This window comes from Mesoplodon mirus, assembly GCF_964341445.2.
Source record: "Mesoplodon mirus genome assembly, chromosome: 1".
Taxonomy (NCBI): domain Eukaryota; kingdom Metazoa; phylum Chordata; class Mammalia; order Artiodactyla; family Ziphiidae; genus Mesoplodon; species Mesoplodon mirus.
In genome coordinates this window covers 73,474,880-73,490,624 of record NC_138976.1, presented here as the reverse complement: position 1 = coordinate 73,490,624, position 15,745 = coordinate 73,474,880, and the positions used below count along the sequence as shown (strand labels likewise).

General features: G+C 42.8%; 1 protein-coding gene across 1 annotated transcript in view; it reads right to left on the bottom strand.

The window, feature by feature from the left end:
* The window catches only part of PUM3 (pumilio RNA binding family member 3), a 39,158-nt gene extending 31,462 nt beyond the window's left edge, over positions 1-7,696 (bottom strand). The window contains exons 1-3 of the mRNA XM_082626309.1: positions 7,626-7,696; positions 2,256-2,347; positions 1,094-1,312 (exon numbers count right to left, since the gene is read on the bottom strand). Of these exons, the coding sequence (XP_082482435.1) occupies positions 1,094-1,312; positions 2,256-2,337 (301 nt within the window). The 5' untranslated portion in view covers positions 2,338-2,347; positions 7,626-7,696. The remainder of the gene's footprint in view (positions 1-1,093; positions 1,313-2,255; positions 2,348-7,625) is intronic.
* Between the last annotated feature and the right edge of the window lie 8,049 nt (positions 7,697-15,745).

The window sequence follows — 15,745 nt, the reverse complement described above, 5'->3', positions numbered from 1 at the left end:
AGAGAAGCTAGGAAAGAGTAGGTAGGAAAGAGAAGCTGGAAGAGAAGGCGAAAAGAGAAGAGATGGAAGCTAGAGCATGAAAGAATCCTCCAGGCCTAATGAGAAATAATGAAAATTTCCCTGCTTTCCTCTCTCCCTACGCCCCTGTCTTGGAGCAGCCCTAGGCAGAGCAGAGAACAGGGACCAGGTCTAAAGAACTGGAGTAAAAAGGCCCCATGGCAGTGGTCTCAGCTGGCAGCAAAGGAGCAGTGTCAGGCTATGCCATGCTGGAGAAAAAGAGTATGAAAGACACCAGAGAAATTCTCAAGATGCTGCAGAGAAGGCACATGCATGACAGCACGCGTAACCTGGAAGCTGCTCGTTTGGGACCAGTGCAGGACAGACGATGTAAAGCAAGGGCAAGCTGTACAACAGACAGCAAAGCTCTGGGTTAGACACAACCACTTAAACATTATGATGAAGAGATTAGTAGTTTGTTTCAACAAAGAGGAGCCTTGCCAACACTTGTAATCAGTGAGCAACCTATCCTGTTCAACCAATTCAAGTCAAATCTGTCACATGTATACTATACCTTCTCTGGAACTGTTTACCGGGTCTGAGCCATCTGATGGGTTGATGATATTAGAGTGGCCTGAGCTCTGTGAGGGCAGGGTCTATATGTTTCTTGTTCACCAGGGCATCCTTAGCCAAGGTGGATGTTTAGCTGGGACACACAGTTTATTTAAGTATTAAGTATTTGTTTGTTGAATGAATGAGTTCATTAATTTTAGCCTACAGAAAGGAATGTTTTATTGAGGTTCCAATGCATAAAGCCAATACAATTTAGCCTAATTCCACAGCTAGGGGAATTCAGCAAGGGCCTAGGAAGTAAGGAATTCTAGGTACCAGAGGACAATTTTGACCAGAGAAGATGCTTTCTGTTTTTTATTTAACCCCATCTACCCTCCCACCCCCACCCCAAGTGTCGCCTGTCAAGGAACAAGAACAGAAGGTCTCTACCAGACTTCTAGAGTCCCTGTGCACAGTGGTTCAGGCAATAGCTCAGGCAGGGCAAGGCTTCTGCAAAAACTCTGCTAAAGGAATCAGTGCTTACCATCATTTTTACTGTCTGGCTGGAATTTTCTCTTCCTGTTGAATTTATCTGCCTGCTGGAATTTGTTCTTTGGTATTTTATCCCCTTGCTGCTTATTCTTGAACTGCTTCACACCTTTTTTCCCAGGTTTTGTGGCAGTTTTCTCAAAGTTCTTAGTGGTGATTTTAGGTCCACCTTCCTTAACAACTTTTTTTGGGAATGTCTTTGAAGAACCAGAATCTAGTGACAATAATAAATAATTGTTAGTTCAATGATCCTGGGCCTAGATCTTTTATCCACTGGATTGTATTTGTTACAGAAAATTACACACTCTTTAGTGAAACATACTTTGTTTTATTCTCAAAAACAGAGCACAGTAGGACTTAAAAAATCAAAACAAAATTTAAAAACTTACTCTGGTTATAAAATTATAATACAGGTTCATTATAGAAAACCTACAAAGTAGAGAAATACATAACAAAAACTACCCATAATTCGAGAGATAACCACTGTTGTCAGTTAGGTGTACTTCTGTTTTAAGCACATATCACAAGATGAGATATTATTTTTATGTTTGTGTGTGTGTGTGTGTGTGTGTGTGTGTGTGTGTGTGTGTATTTAGGGGGTCAATAACATAATAGGAATCTAAGAATAAAATGAACATTTAAAATTTAGAAAGTATATCATATATAAACAAATTTAAAATGTTTATTTTTCAGAATTTCTAGTTGCAAGGAAAAAAAAGATTGCTTAGGAAACTAGTCATTGACACAATTCCCGACTCTTCTATTTTGCAATACTGACACCTGATGGAACAATAAAGACATCACAGTGAGAAATCCTGAATATCCGGCTCACCAGTAGACGTATTAATTAGCCACAATTTATCAAACGTTAAAATAAAATGTTGTGAATTAGTGTGACTAAAGTGAGAAAACAGCATCACTAGACAACATCTTTCAAAAGTACGGCATTCACCAATTATCCTGGCAATTTCTTAAAGGGCTAAGTTTCACAGGGAACATGCAAACTCATATATAGTAACACCTACTTTTTCCTACTACTTTAATGCTAACTCTAACCCATGAATAGATTGGAATCTGCTACATGCCCCCTCATCCCACCAACCGCTCCCTCCAAGGGCCAAAACAACCACATGGGAAGCATGCTTTGAGTATCTTACCACTGTTTTTATGAAATCTGTTTTTTTCTTGTGATGGCTTTGTACCTTTTCCTGTGATTTTCTTTTTCCCTTTGACTTCCATTATAGAAACTCTGGAAAACAAAAACAAAATCCAAAAAAGGATCACTGAATTGCTCTCATCCAATAAAAGTCATTAGTGGTCACTGCCACATTTACTCCTTGAGGTCACAGATGCAGGACAAATTAGCTGCATACAGCACAGGCACCCATGAGTCCAGGAACTACACAATCATGACTTCTAAGATTGTAAAAGTGAAAATAAATACGATACCAATACAAAAACTAAGAACACACACACACCTTGGCTAGTGTGTGATGTTTTGGAGGCAACATTTCAGCAATAGTAATGGCTAAAAATAAATCATTATTTACACGAAGCATGATAAAACTGTCAGTGTTTGCATTACTTACAACCTGGGAAGACTTTGTGATGAGAAAATGACAATATTACCACTTGATTTTTTGGTCTCTATCCTAAAAAGCCAGGAACAAACATTGCACTTATCACATATTCAAATTTAATGAAAGAAGATTATCTAAAAGTTCCTTATGTAACCCAAGGTAGCTAAAACAAAAACTAACTTCAAACGTTTAATCTGTTATTCTTTTAGAGGCGATCAAGTAATTCTCAAAGACCTCTGAAATAAGACTGTTGAAATACTTAATATTTCATTTTAAAGAAATCTGCCTAACAGGCTGCTTCTGGATAGAGACCCCACCGTGCACAGGGCAAACAATAGATAACCCCTCAGCTGCCCAAGGCTCCTGAAAGCAGCCGAATGTATCAAGAGCAAAAGTTATTATGTTTTGTCTATTTCTGTACCTTCCAAAGTTGCATATTCAACTCATTTCAAAATTTCTAAAGTTGACCCTCTCGAGTAGATGCTAGGGATCCTTAGACAATTCCAGATATTTCTAGACAAGAATTTTCCATTGAAGAACAACACATTTCTCAAGATATTAATAGATATAAGAGAAACAAGGGGTTCTGGGGTGAAATGTATTTGGGAAACTCTTAAATGAAAATAATGAAGGAGGCATCTTTAAGGAAAAGCAGATTCTTTTAATTTGCTAATTTAAGCCATTAATTACCAAGCACAAGCTGAAGTATGCAGGGTTTCCCAACCGTGGTTGAACCACTTTTTCCTGGAATATCTCAAGGGACCAGAAGGGTCCCAAAGAGCACTCTGGAAAATGAATGGCCTCTGAATGACTACGTTTCCTTAGATGATTAATGACTGTAGGGTCACTGTCACTTGGCTACAGCCTTCATAACCACATCTGCATCCCTTAGCTCTTCTGTGCATGAACTTTTTATTTTGATATAAGTTTAGTTTTAAAGAAGAGTTGGGAAAGACACAGAGAAAGGTCCAGTATACCCCTCAGCCTCCCCTAATGTTAACATCTTACCATGATGCATTTACCCAAACTAAGAAATAACATTAATATGACGCCATTAAATTTGGATTTCGCCAGTTTTTCCACTGACGTCGTTTTTCAATTCCAGGATACCTTGCATTTAGTCATCAAGACTTCTTAATTTCCACCAATCTGTGACAGCTTCTCCATCTCTACTTGTTTCTCATGACCAAGACACTTTTGGAGAGTACTGGTCAGGCACTTTGTAGAATATCCCACATTTGGGGTCTGTCTGACATCTTCCTATGATTCTACTGGCCTTACGGATTTGAGGGAAGAATACCATAGAGATGAAGTGCCCTTCTCATCCCAACACATTAGGAGGAGCATGATATTGACATGACTAGTGATATTAACCTTGATCACTTGGTTAACATAGTGTTTGCAAGGTGTCTCTGCTGTAAAGTTACTATGTCTCCCTTTCCATAATTCAGCCCAAACTTAGGGAGAGAATTAAGCTCCATTTTCTAGAGCGGGGAGTATCAAAGAATTTGAATCAATGCATTAAAATCCCAGAGCAATTAATAAATATTTTGGATATGTTTTGAGATCATGCAAATATCCTGTACCCCCACTGATTTTAGCACTCTCCAGTGGATCTTGCCTGCAGCAATTTCCGTGGTGTTTACATGATGATTTTCTATTTCCCTTACTTTTACCTTCATTATTTTGTATTCTTCTGTAGGGAACATTTATTCTTTCTCCTCATTCATTTAATCATTTATTTACATCAGTATGGCCTCATAGTATTTTATTATGTGCGATATGGACTAACAGTATCTTTGTATTTTGTTGCTAAACAAAATGTATTTTGTTGCTTAGTATTTTGTTGCTAAAATTCTTCCAGCTTTGAAATCTCTAAGATTGCTTCTGTGTCCTTTTCATATGGTCCATTCTTTTTTTTTTTTTTTTTTCCTTAGCATGTCCTTAATTCCTGGCACTTGTTCCAAGTTTACCTTTTATTTTCCTTGCACAAGCCCTAAAATCAGCCATTTCTCCAAGGAACCCTAGAGAAACCCTCTTATCGAGATCTGAGTGCTAGGTGTGCTTCTCACTGGGGTGTCACTGCTTCTAGGTCTTTTCACCAGACAGGGCTAGGTAATATATGTATGTATATAAGCCTATGTGTATACACAAACCTGTATTTCTGTACCTGTTAAGTAAGTTCATACTAATGTCTCCAACTCTAATCACGTGCCACAGGGTTATAGTTGGTAAAAACAAATGTACCAACTATAATGTGGTGTTTATTTACAGTTCTTTTTGTCTTTTCCCTCACAGTATCCATTCAAAACACTGCTTTCCAAAGTTTCTTAGGTCAGCTCTTTTCCCTCCACTCCTTCAGTGAGGTCTTTTTATACATTTGTACTAGTTAGATGCATTTTGTTCCAGTCCGCATTCCACTTCCTGACATGTCAGTTGACTTTCTTTTCATCTGCCTATAGTCAAGTTCATTCTTTTTGGTGTACAGTGCTGATTTTGACAAACCCAGTCATGTATCCTCCACCACAGCACCTTACAGAACTGTCCCAACTCCTAAAAGTCCCCCGTGGAGCCCCTTTGCAATCATCCTCTCCTGGCTCTCTTGGCAATGCTTGATGTTTTTTCTACCCTCTAGCTTTGTGCCTTTTCAAAAATGTCCTATAAATGGAATTAGACAATATACAGTCTTTGGGGTCTTGCTTCTATCACTTAGCAAAATGCATTTGCTTGGGGACCCTGTACCATCACATCCAACCATCACACTCCAGTGTCTTGGAATTGTCTCCTCTTTTTCCCTTCCCTCTACTATGCCATTCAGACTCTATCTCTTGCTCACATTGTTTTCTGCCGTTAGACCCAGTCTGCTACGATCCACCGCCTGCTGCCCGATTAGTCTTCCACTATCACATCCATTTCATGTCATTTCCCTGCTCTAACACCTTCAAAAGCTTCCCACTGCTTATAGGAAAAATTTCAAACTCAGTCTGGCATTCACGGCCATTCAAAACTTAGTCCTAACTTACCCACATCACAATACCACACTGAAGCCAACCTTACTCCCTCACTATTCTTTTTCAGGAGCCAAACTTTAAAGCCATTCTCTATCAATATAAATCCTACCCATCCTTCAAATCCAGCCTCAATGACAATTTCTTATCATTCCTCCTCCAGATGCCTTCTTTCTTTCTCAAATGATTCTCCTTATTCCTATGGCACATTTTGATGACCTTCTTATAACAACGCTTTGGACTTGAAATGTATTGAATACCTACACAGTATGTGCTAGAGAGCTAATGGGTTTTAAAAATATATGTACAAAAAAAATCAAAGTGTGGTGTGATAGAGACAGGCAAGCAGAAAATTAAAACATGGCATAATTAAGCATTATAACTGAAGTATATAAAAAGTGTTCAGGGCTCCCCCGGTGGCACAGTGGTTGAGAGTCCGCCTGCCAATGCAGGGGACACGGGTTCGTGCCCCGGTCCGGGAAGATCCCACATGCCGCGGAGCGGCTGGGCCTGTGAGCCATGGCCGCTGAGCCTGCGCGTCCGGAGCCTGTGCTCCGCAAGGGGAGAGGCCACAGCGGTGAGAGGCCCGCGAACCGAAAAAAAAAAAAAAAAAGTGTTCAGAGAGCCACAGAGCTGAGAGAGCCCAATTCTGCCTCGTGAAGGAAAAGAGCAGAGACTTCCCAGACATAGAGGGACACGTGACTGATCAAGACGGATCTTGACTCCTCTCAGCAGGCTCAGCATTGCACTTTGAAAGTAATGACCATTCAATACCCAACTTCTAAATGCTGGCATTCCTCATGTCTTCCCCTCTCTCTTCTCCCTAGGTGATCTCGTGCAATCCCATGGCTTTTTATGCTGGACTCCCAAATTATCTCTCCATTAGGAACATCTCCTTGGGTTCCAAGCTTCTGTATCTAACTGCCTACCTGAAACTTCCATTTAGGTGTCTAACAAACACCTTACACTTAACAGAACCAAAATAAAATTCTTTAACTATATGACCACTGCAAACCACCCCCAAACAATAACATCCTCATCTAATTTCCCCCACCCCATTCTTCCCCATTTCAGCAATGGCACAGCATCCACTCCACTGCTCAAGAAACCTAAGATTTACCTGTGAGAGTTTACTCTTCCTTGTCTGCTACATTCAATCTTTCAATAATTCTTCTCAAATCTTTAAAAACCCTTCAACTTCAATCTCCAGTACCACCACCCTAATTCAAACCATCATCAATAATTCAACTATATAATCAATAATAATCCAAATTATTATCCATTTTCCAAAAAGAACCAGGGTCTACTGTGTTTCTCCCTTGCTTATAAGCCTTCACTGTGTTCTAATAATGCGAATATTTTTCCATTGTAGAGAAAATCGAAACTCCCACCATGGCCTTCAAAGCCCTACAGAACCTCCTCTCACCCCTTTATCTTATATGGCTGAACTTCTAGCTCACGAACATCGGCCCCCCCCTTCCACCTCAGGGACTTAGCCCAAGTTACGGCCTCTGCGGAAAGTAGTTTTCCCTGGGCTTTCAGATATCAGGGTTGCCTCTCGCCACGCTCTAGGTCTCGGCTTCAGGATCACGTCAGACTCCCCTATCTTGTATCTCGGCACCCAGGTCATTTCCTTCCCAGCGCTTACAACCTGCAACTCTACATTCAGGTTGCAAACTGGGCATCTAGCACTGACCGGGCGCAGAGCGGATGTCAAACGTACGACAAAAAGGGTGAAAGCATGGTAGGGAGAGGAGTTGTAAGCTGCCCTTGTCGCCAGGCTCCCGTCAACCCCCAAACTCCCAGAACAGAAAAGGGCACAGAAGGCCGCCCAGCGGGTGACACGTGTGAACACCTCTACCCGAGAGACCCTCCGACTTCAGCGTCGAGCAGGCTGCAAAGCCCTACCGGGAGCGGCCACGGAGGCCGCAGTACTCACCGCGCACGTGTGGCCCAGGGACGCGCGCGTCGCAGCTCCGCCGCCACGGCTTCCGCTTCCTCGCCTTGCCCCGCCCCCTAGTCGCCTTTTCCTTTCTTCCTCGGCCGAGTTCGGTTAAGGGGTGGGGATTAGCCGGAAAAACGGAAATTCGGCATTTCTATTGGCCCACTTCTATTCTCCCTTCGTCCAGAAGCGCGAGGGCTGCGTCACAGGCGGGTTTTGGCCCTTGAAAGGATCCGTGGGGCGAGGACGTGATAGCGGCTCCTGAAAGTGACGTCATTAACCCTGTCGCTTCCCGGCCGGGGGAGCCGGCGGTATCCCAAGAGGGTTGACCAGTTGTGGAAGCGGAGGCTTGGTTGGCTCGGCTCATTTGTAGCTGGAACTGAGGCTAAACTAGTTAACGCTTTGAGAGTGCGTTCATTTGCATCCTCCCTGGCAGTTCAGCGGGGGACGTTAAAGGGAAATCTCGGGAGTCGGCTAGAACTGCGATCTCGGTTTTTTTCCGCTTCTTAGCTGTGTGCCTTTGGGCAAATGACTGAATTTCTCTGAGCCTTGGTTATCTGATTAATAAAATAGAGATGGCTAAGTCACACAGGGAACGCGCCTAGCACACTGAATGATCAGGACAAGCGCTCAATAAACGTTTGCCGTTTTAAACGTCTGCGCGTTCCTCCAGACTGCAGTTACCCCACTTAACATTTCAGGAAATGAGACTAGGATGTTACCCCCATTTTACAGATGAAGAAACACCACAAACCTGGGCTGGTCAAACAACAGAATTTATTCTCTAACAGTTCTGGAGGTTGGAAGTCAGAAATCATGCTGGTACCGAGGTTGTGCACCCTCTGAAGGCTCTAGGGGAGCATCCTTTGCCCCTTTCAGTTTCTGGTGGTTCCAGGCGTTACTTGGCTTGGGCTGCATGACTTCAACCTCTGCCTCTGTCTTCAGACGGCTTTCTCTTCTATGTCTTCTCTTCTACGTTTTATAAGGACTTGTCATTGGACTTAGGGCCCATCAGGGTAATCAAGGATGATCTCATTTGGAGGTCCTTACTTAATTCCATCTGCAAAGATCCTTTTCCCGAATTAGGTCACTTTCATAGCTTCTGCAGGTTGGTACACTGACATATCTTTTGGAGGGCCACTCGGAGAGTTGAGGAATGGGACTTGATCCCAGGGGTGTCAAGCATCAGATTTTACTGTCTTCTAAATCACATTGCTTCCCACCTCTTAAGGCACTGTCTTGAGACTGATGATTCACTAGACTACGCTTCTTGAGGGCGGGGGCCATCATTACTTCCCAGACACCTATCCCACTCTTCAGCACACAGACCGTTGATAAGTACTTATTGTCTGCCTTAAGTATACGTTTGGATAAGCTCATTTAAGTCTCATAAGTACAGTTAAGTACATCTTTCCCCCTCATGTTATGGACAAAGGGGAAACATTCAGTATTTCTGATCCAGTGAGTCTGACTCCAAACTCAACGTGACTGACTCTGGACTGCTTTCTCTAATTCATTAGTTCTCCAGTGAAAGCTCAAAAGGAGAGAATACAGAACAGGAATGGCAGGAGGTCCATCAACAGCACCTATTAGGCAAATAGTATGGTATGTGCTAGCTAATAATAATAACAAAATCTTAACATATATACCCTACCTGGAAGAGATTCATTTGTATTTTCAACACCAAAGTCCACAGCACCCCATATCCTCTAAGACACATCCATGTAGCTGTCTTAAACATATACATCAAACTCTAATATTCTTCTGCCTTCTCAACAGGGAGAAAAAAAGTTGTCACATACCTAAGTCCTAGATTATTATTTATGGTGTTATTTATCAAGTCTGTGCTGTCAAAAAGTTGACAAGAAAGATTGACTTGAGTGTTTTGTTTGGAGTTGGAAATATCTTGCCGTTTCGCAGACCTCCACCACCACCAACAAAATTTTCTATAATTTTACAGTTGACCAAGTTAAGCCCATTAATTCTTCAAATATTTAATGATCTAAATGTTGAACGTTACATGTATTCCTAGAAGCATAAAATGCTCTTCCTAAATGATATGGCATGTAATTTAATCAGGACTAGACCTGTACACATGCAAGAGGTTTATAGCAACATAATTAGAGCATTGGCATTGGAATCAAAAGAACCTGGCTTAAAATCCAAGGAATATGTGACCGTGGACAAGATAACTAATTTGTATGGGCCTCAGGTAAGAGGTCACTTTTTGTGTGTGTGTGGGCCTCAGTTTCTGCATATGTAAAATGGGAACAACAGCACTTATCTTTTGGGGTTGCTGTGTGACTCAAAAGCTGATAGTTATCAGGTGATAGTAAATGTTTAGTGATTTGTAGCTTGGAGGGGGAGAGAAAGAGGGTGAGTGCATGCCAAGGTGTATCCATTAGAAATTATTTTGGTTGAAAGTAATGGAAAGTTCAGCTAATAGTGGCTTAATCAATCATTTTCTTCCCCCAACAAAAATTCTGAAGGCAATTGGTTGCTGTAGTTCAGTGGCTCAACAGTGTCATCACAGACCCAAGCTGATTTCATTTTTTCCTTTTTCGTTTGTACCTTTGGACCACCTTCACCCATTTCCCCTATGCTTGATACCCCCCCTCTGACAACCACCAATCTGTTCTCTGTTTTTATGAATTTGGGTTTTTTGAGATTCCACATATAAGTGAGATCACACAGTATTTGTTTTTCTCTGTCTTGACTTATTTCACTATTGTTTTCTGACTGCAAGATGTACTTCTCAGTTTCCGGATTTATATCAGAGTTCAGGGCTAGGAGAATGGCGAAAAGATGAAATCCACTTTTTCCCCCCAGTAGGGCGCTATCCTCTTATCTCAGAGGGAGAAGACCTGGCAGGGTTCCCCTTCCATTTAAGCACCTAGAACTCAGTCACATGGCCCCCCCAAGGACTGGAAGACCATCAGACATAACGTTAACCAGGCATTTGGAGTTCATTCCTTTTCCAGCACTCTAGTAAAATTAAAGGTAACTTGGCAAATATGCTTTCATCCAACAGTAGAGATTTAATTTGTTATTTAAGCTGGTTTAAAGCTTAAAATAACTGTAGTAAGCTTAGACTTAAAATAATTGTAGTATCCAAGGTAGTGACTCTCAATCTTGGCCACACATCACCTGTGGATTAAAAAACAGCAACAACAACCACAGTAATTCTGATTTAATTAGTCTGAAGTGGGACCTGGGCATTGAGAATTTGGAAAGTTCCCCCAGAACATGCTAAGGTGCAGCTAAAATTAAGAGTTGCTTATTTAGGGAATGGAGTTCAAGTTGGTGATTTGATTTGATTTTCCAGTTAACTGAGGATTAAACCCTGTTTAATCCTTTTGCAGTCACTAGAATTAGAGAATTAAATGTATACTGCACTTGTTTCTGTAAGTAGAATGTCTTGGACATAACTGTATCTCTCTTGTTGCTTGAGGTCTCCTGCAGTGATTTAACATCATTAGATATTTTAAATGGTTTAAATTTGAACTATACACTTCCAAATGTATTCTGGAAAATATTCACTTTTTTAAAATTCATCATGATTTTGTACAATTTTTCTTTTTCATAAAAATAAAGTGTTAGGTGTCAGCTCCCACACATCTCCCCTCCCTCCAAATCAGTTCTTTAGAGTTCTAACTAATGGATTTTTAACTAGGTATAGTTTCTGTTTCCCAAACACATAAGCAGGGATAAAGGGCATGTTATTGATATAAAGCATAAGTGAGATTTTGGCAAAGATTGGGTTTTATTTTCAGGACCTATTAGAGTCATAAATCCATGGAAACGGAGCAGTTGCCAACACATTTTCATTTAGTAAAAAAGAACTGCTTCTGAGTAGAGTGGATTATGTTTTTCAATACCATACATTTGCTAAAAAGTGCACAAATATAGTCTAAACATTAATTGTGCATTTAGAATGTTCTAGTTACTGTCTAGTAAACATAAAATTGACCTTGTCCTAATTTTACTTTCTTTGGTGACACCCACAGGAGCCACAGAAAGAAAAATCAGACCATCAAAATGCATGTGTATCTGACTGTAGTATAAAATACCACCTTTAATGAAAGATCATGTCAAAGATTAGTTAATATCACTTAAAGCCCACGAGTTATCACTTATACATGGAGCCTTAACAATGCACTATGGTAAAACAAAACTCCTCACGCAAATGTACCAGCCCCAGGTTTTAGCGAGGATGAGAACAATTAACATGTTTTTGGTTTAAGTTTTTGTTAAATTTTTGTTTTCGGGCTTTATGAGATGGGAAACTAGTGACTGGTTTTGGCTTGTGATTTCCTTGATTTCTGAGCAATAAAGACTTGATAACCAAGCTTATTAATAAATTAATAATTTTCTAACTATTTCTGCCATTTTACTTTTAAAAACTATAGACAGGTTAAGTCAGGGCTTACAATGATGTCTAGCTCTACGTACCTACCCAACTTTCCTCCTACTTTTAAGAGGGAGAAAAGATTAGCCAACTAACCTAAGCCCGTTATGTCAGTTTGAATTCACGAAACAGACGCCAAGATAGAATTAGAAGGCCAAGACATTTATTGGGGGGAAAGCCTGTGAAAGACAAGGATAGAGGGGACAGGAGTAAGACGGAAGCCTCAGACCATAATACTGATCTAATACTGATCTGGCACCTGTGAAGGGAGGGACAAAGGGAGAAGGATGTGGTAAAAAAGATCTTTTAATTGAGGGTTCTGAGACTCTGGTAATCATACCCTTGTAAGGTGAGGACTACTACAGAGGTCCACTTACAGATATACTGGGGGCTAAGGAGTACTGAGAGGCACCTAAGTGGATTACCTGGGCTCTACAGTGATCCCACACGTCCCCGGCTCCTCATCTCTCCTGCCAACATGGTGACTCCTGTCGGTCCTGGACACAGTGAGTCCAAAATGTCCAGGTAGCATCCATAGTTCAGTGGAACTCTTGCTCTGTCCTCTGCCAAGAATATGTCCCCTTTGAGACAAAGACCTCAAACTCTGCAGAGCCCAGAGCTGTAAGAACAGAAAACACAAATGGCCCCAGAGGGCCATTTAGAATGATGGCAAGTGGGGCCATTCCTGCTTCTGCTCCTTAGGTCTCAGGCCTATGTAGTCTTCTTCTTACAACACTATATAGAGATCTCTGATTTAGATTTATTTATTCTGCATTCTGGAAGATAGCATCGCATTTTTGCAGATTATAGCCTCTAAGCTGGTGCTTCAACTGCACCTTTAGAAAGCCAATGCAAAGCTGTCAGGTCGGCAGCCTCTGGACGGTGCAGTATGTGATATGTCCTGTGGATCACATGACCTCCCTTGTTGTGAAGTGTGTTCCCTATTCAGATGCCATGTTGTGTACTTTTCCATGAGCATGGATCAGGCACTTCTTAGCTTCTGGATAGCAGTGCTGGCTGAGGCTCTTGGGCAGGAAAGGCGAGTCCATACTTGGAATAGGACTCTATCCCTATGAGGAGAAACAGCTGGCCGTTCCACAATAAAAGGAGCCCAGCGTCATCAACTTTCCAGCAGGTAGCCTGTTGGTCTCTGGGAAAGAAACAGTGCCATATCAGGGGCTCAGCACTGGTTTCTGTTGCTGGCAGGTTCTACATTCAGAGGAATCACTAGAGATTGGCTTTGGTAAGTGGAAGTTCATGCTGTTGGGCCCACGTGTAGCCTCTGTCTCTGCCATTGTGGCCTCTCTGTTCATGTACCCATCAGGCCAGCTCTAGAGTGCCCAGCGCTGCAAGCTCGCTAGTGTCAACTGGCCGAGTCGTGTTTGTCTTCTTGGTTGTTCAGTGTTTATTGTGGATACCTTTGATGGGTATTAACAATGTGAAAATTGGCACTTGCTGTGTCCACTCCCATCTGCCTTTACCCTGGACCTCGTTGTTTCCCATTGTCCTTTTCCTTCCAGGTCCCTGACCAGCTGGTTGGGGCACTGGCCAATGATAGGAATTTCTACATGTTCTCACCTTGGGCCACTTCTCCTTCCACATCAATTGGATGACCAGCACTGCTTGCCCGTTAGGAAGATTCTCCCCCTCTGCTTTCAGCCTGAATGAGGTTGTAATGCTACTATTTAGTTTCAGTTTGCACCCCCAAGCCTAGCCAACTCACCTGTAAACTAAGCTTGGGCTTTCTCCTCCCCCATCAGCTATTTGTAAGGCACCCTGCTCTGTAGCCATCGGGGAGAGACGAGGAAGGGGGCTGGTGTAATCATGTGGGCGATATGGAGGTCTGGGTTTTCTATTCGTGCAGCTGACTCATACCCTCCAGTCTTACTTGGGTTCAATCCCTGATATACCATTTCCATGTTATAATGGATTGTTGCTGGGCCCTTTTCACTTTATGCATTGACAGGTGAGACAGAACCTGTCCTAACCAGCAGTTGTGGGTGGATGGTCATTGGTACACTATAATCAAGCACTCTCTCTCTATGAGGGCTCAGTAACATGCTAGGAGGTATTTCTTCAGATGCACATAATTCTCCATTACAGATGGCAAGGCCTTGCTAAAGAACCCCAAGGCCCTGTGTTATGATCCTCCTACTTGGGTTTACCATGAACTCTGCGCTTGCATCTTTTCTCACCACTGACACTTCCCACACCACAGGGTCTGCCCATTGTTCTGCTCTAAGTGGAAAGGCTGCTTTCACTACAGCCTAGACCTGCTCTACAGCTCCTTCCTGACCCAGGCTCCACTCACAGGTGGCAGCCTTCCACACCCTCCAGCTCATGGACCAGAGCAAGATTCCCAGATGTGGACTATTTGGCCTCCAGAACCTGAAGAGGCCCCCCAGATATTGTACTTCCTTGTTTGTAATAGGAAATCCAAGAGGCAACAATGTGTCTTTACTTTGGAGGGATATCCTGACATGCCCCTGACCCTAAAAATGTGTACCTCCGTTTTTTTTTGTCCTAGCTTTTTAGGATTCCTGAAAACTTTACTGAAGTGGCCTGTCCCTGAAACTCTTGTAGAGTTTATTTCCCACCTTCTTGAACACATGCTTCTTACCAAGGTCTCTAGCATGCTAGCCATGTCTTTATTTTACAAATGTAATGGATCAGTGTGATGTTCTGCGGGGTGTCCAGATGGTCCAGATCTCTTTGGACTATATTAAGACAGAAGGTGGGCGAGCTAACATAGCCCTGGTGCAAAACTGTAAATGAATATTGTTGTTCATTCCAAGGAGTGTGAACTGTTTCTGATCCTATTTTCCATCTGTTTTTTCCATCCTATTTTACCATCTGCTGTGGTAACTCAGGCATTTCACCTCTGCTCTGTGATTTGAGTAAAAACATAGTGTTTGCCCCATTCCTCCAGGGTCCTCGCTGGAGTGTTAAATCCCATGTCCCAAGAAAGTAGACCCCAAGTCAGGGTTTTCCCGCTTGTTCACTTTGACCTTCCAGCCCCTTGGTCAAGCACCCGCATAACCCAGTCCCTGGGCATTCTTCTCCCCTGACAGTTATCTGCTGGCCAACTCGTGCTGGTCCCATGGGAGGGGGGTAGTTTCTCTTCTCCTTCATCAGGCCCAGCATGTCCTCTGCTGGGCTATGCTGGACTTAACCCTAGTTACTGGCCTGGCAGCCAGGAGAGGCAGCGGGGGCAGCTCCTGAGAGCAGGGCGTCAGGGAGCAGGTGTTGTCTTGCAGGGAGAGGCCTCTGCAGTGTCTTCCTGCTCAGGCAGTGTGGATCTTCATGAGGCAGTGTGGCCACCTCTGCAAGATCTGCATGTTCAGGGCAGTCAGCAGAGCAAAACTGGGGGCACCCACTCATGTCCCCATCCCATGTCTCAGGGTCTCAAGTTCTCCAAAGCGGGCCACTGGCCTCAGTGTAACAGGCTGCCTTGGCTTAAGCATTTTAAAGATTCTGGAGATCCACGACTCTGAATCTTGGGCTTGCTCTTCACTTTGTCCTCTCCCGCAAGGGACAGGAGCCTCTTTGTAAGTGACCAGAGATGCCTCTGCTTCCTCCACTCGCCTTTAACTATCTGTTTCCAGTCCCCACTGTCACTCTGCAGGGAGTCCTCCAACTCCACTCCCCTTAGATACATGGAAGCCCCCCCCATAACATTCAAATGCCTGAACCACCGCCCTGGCAAGGG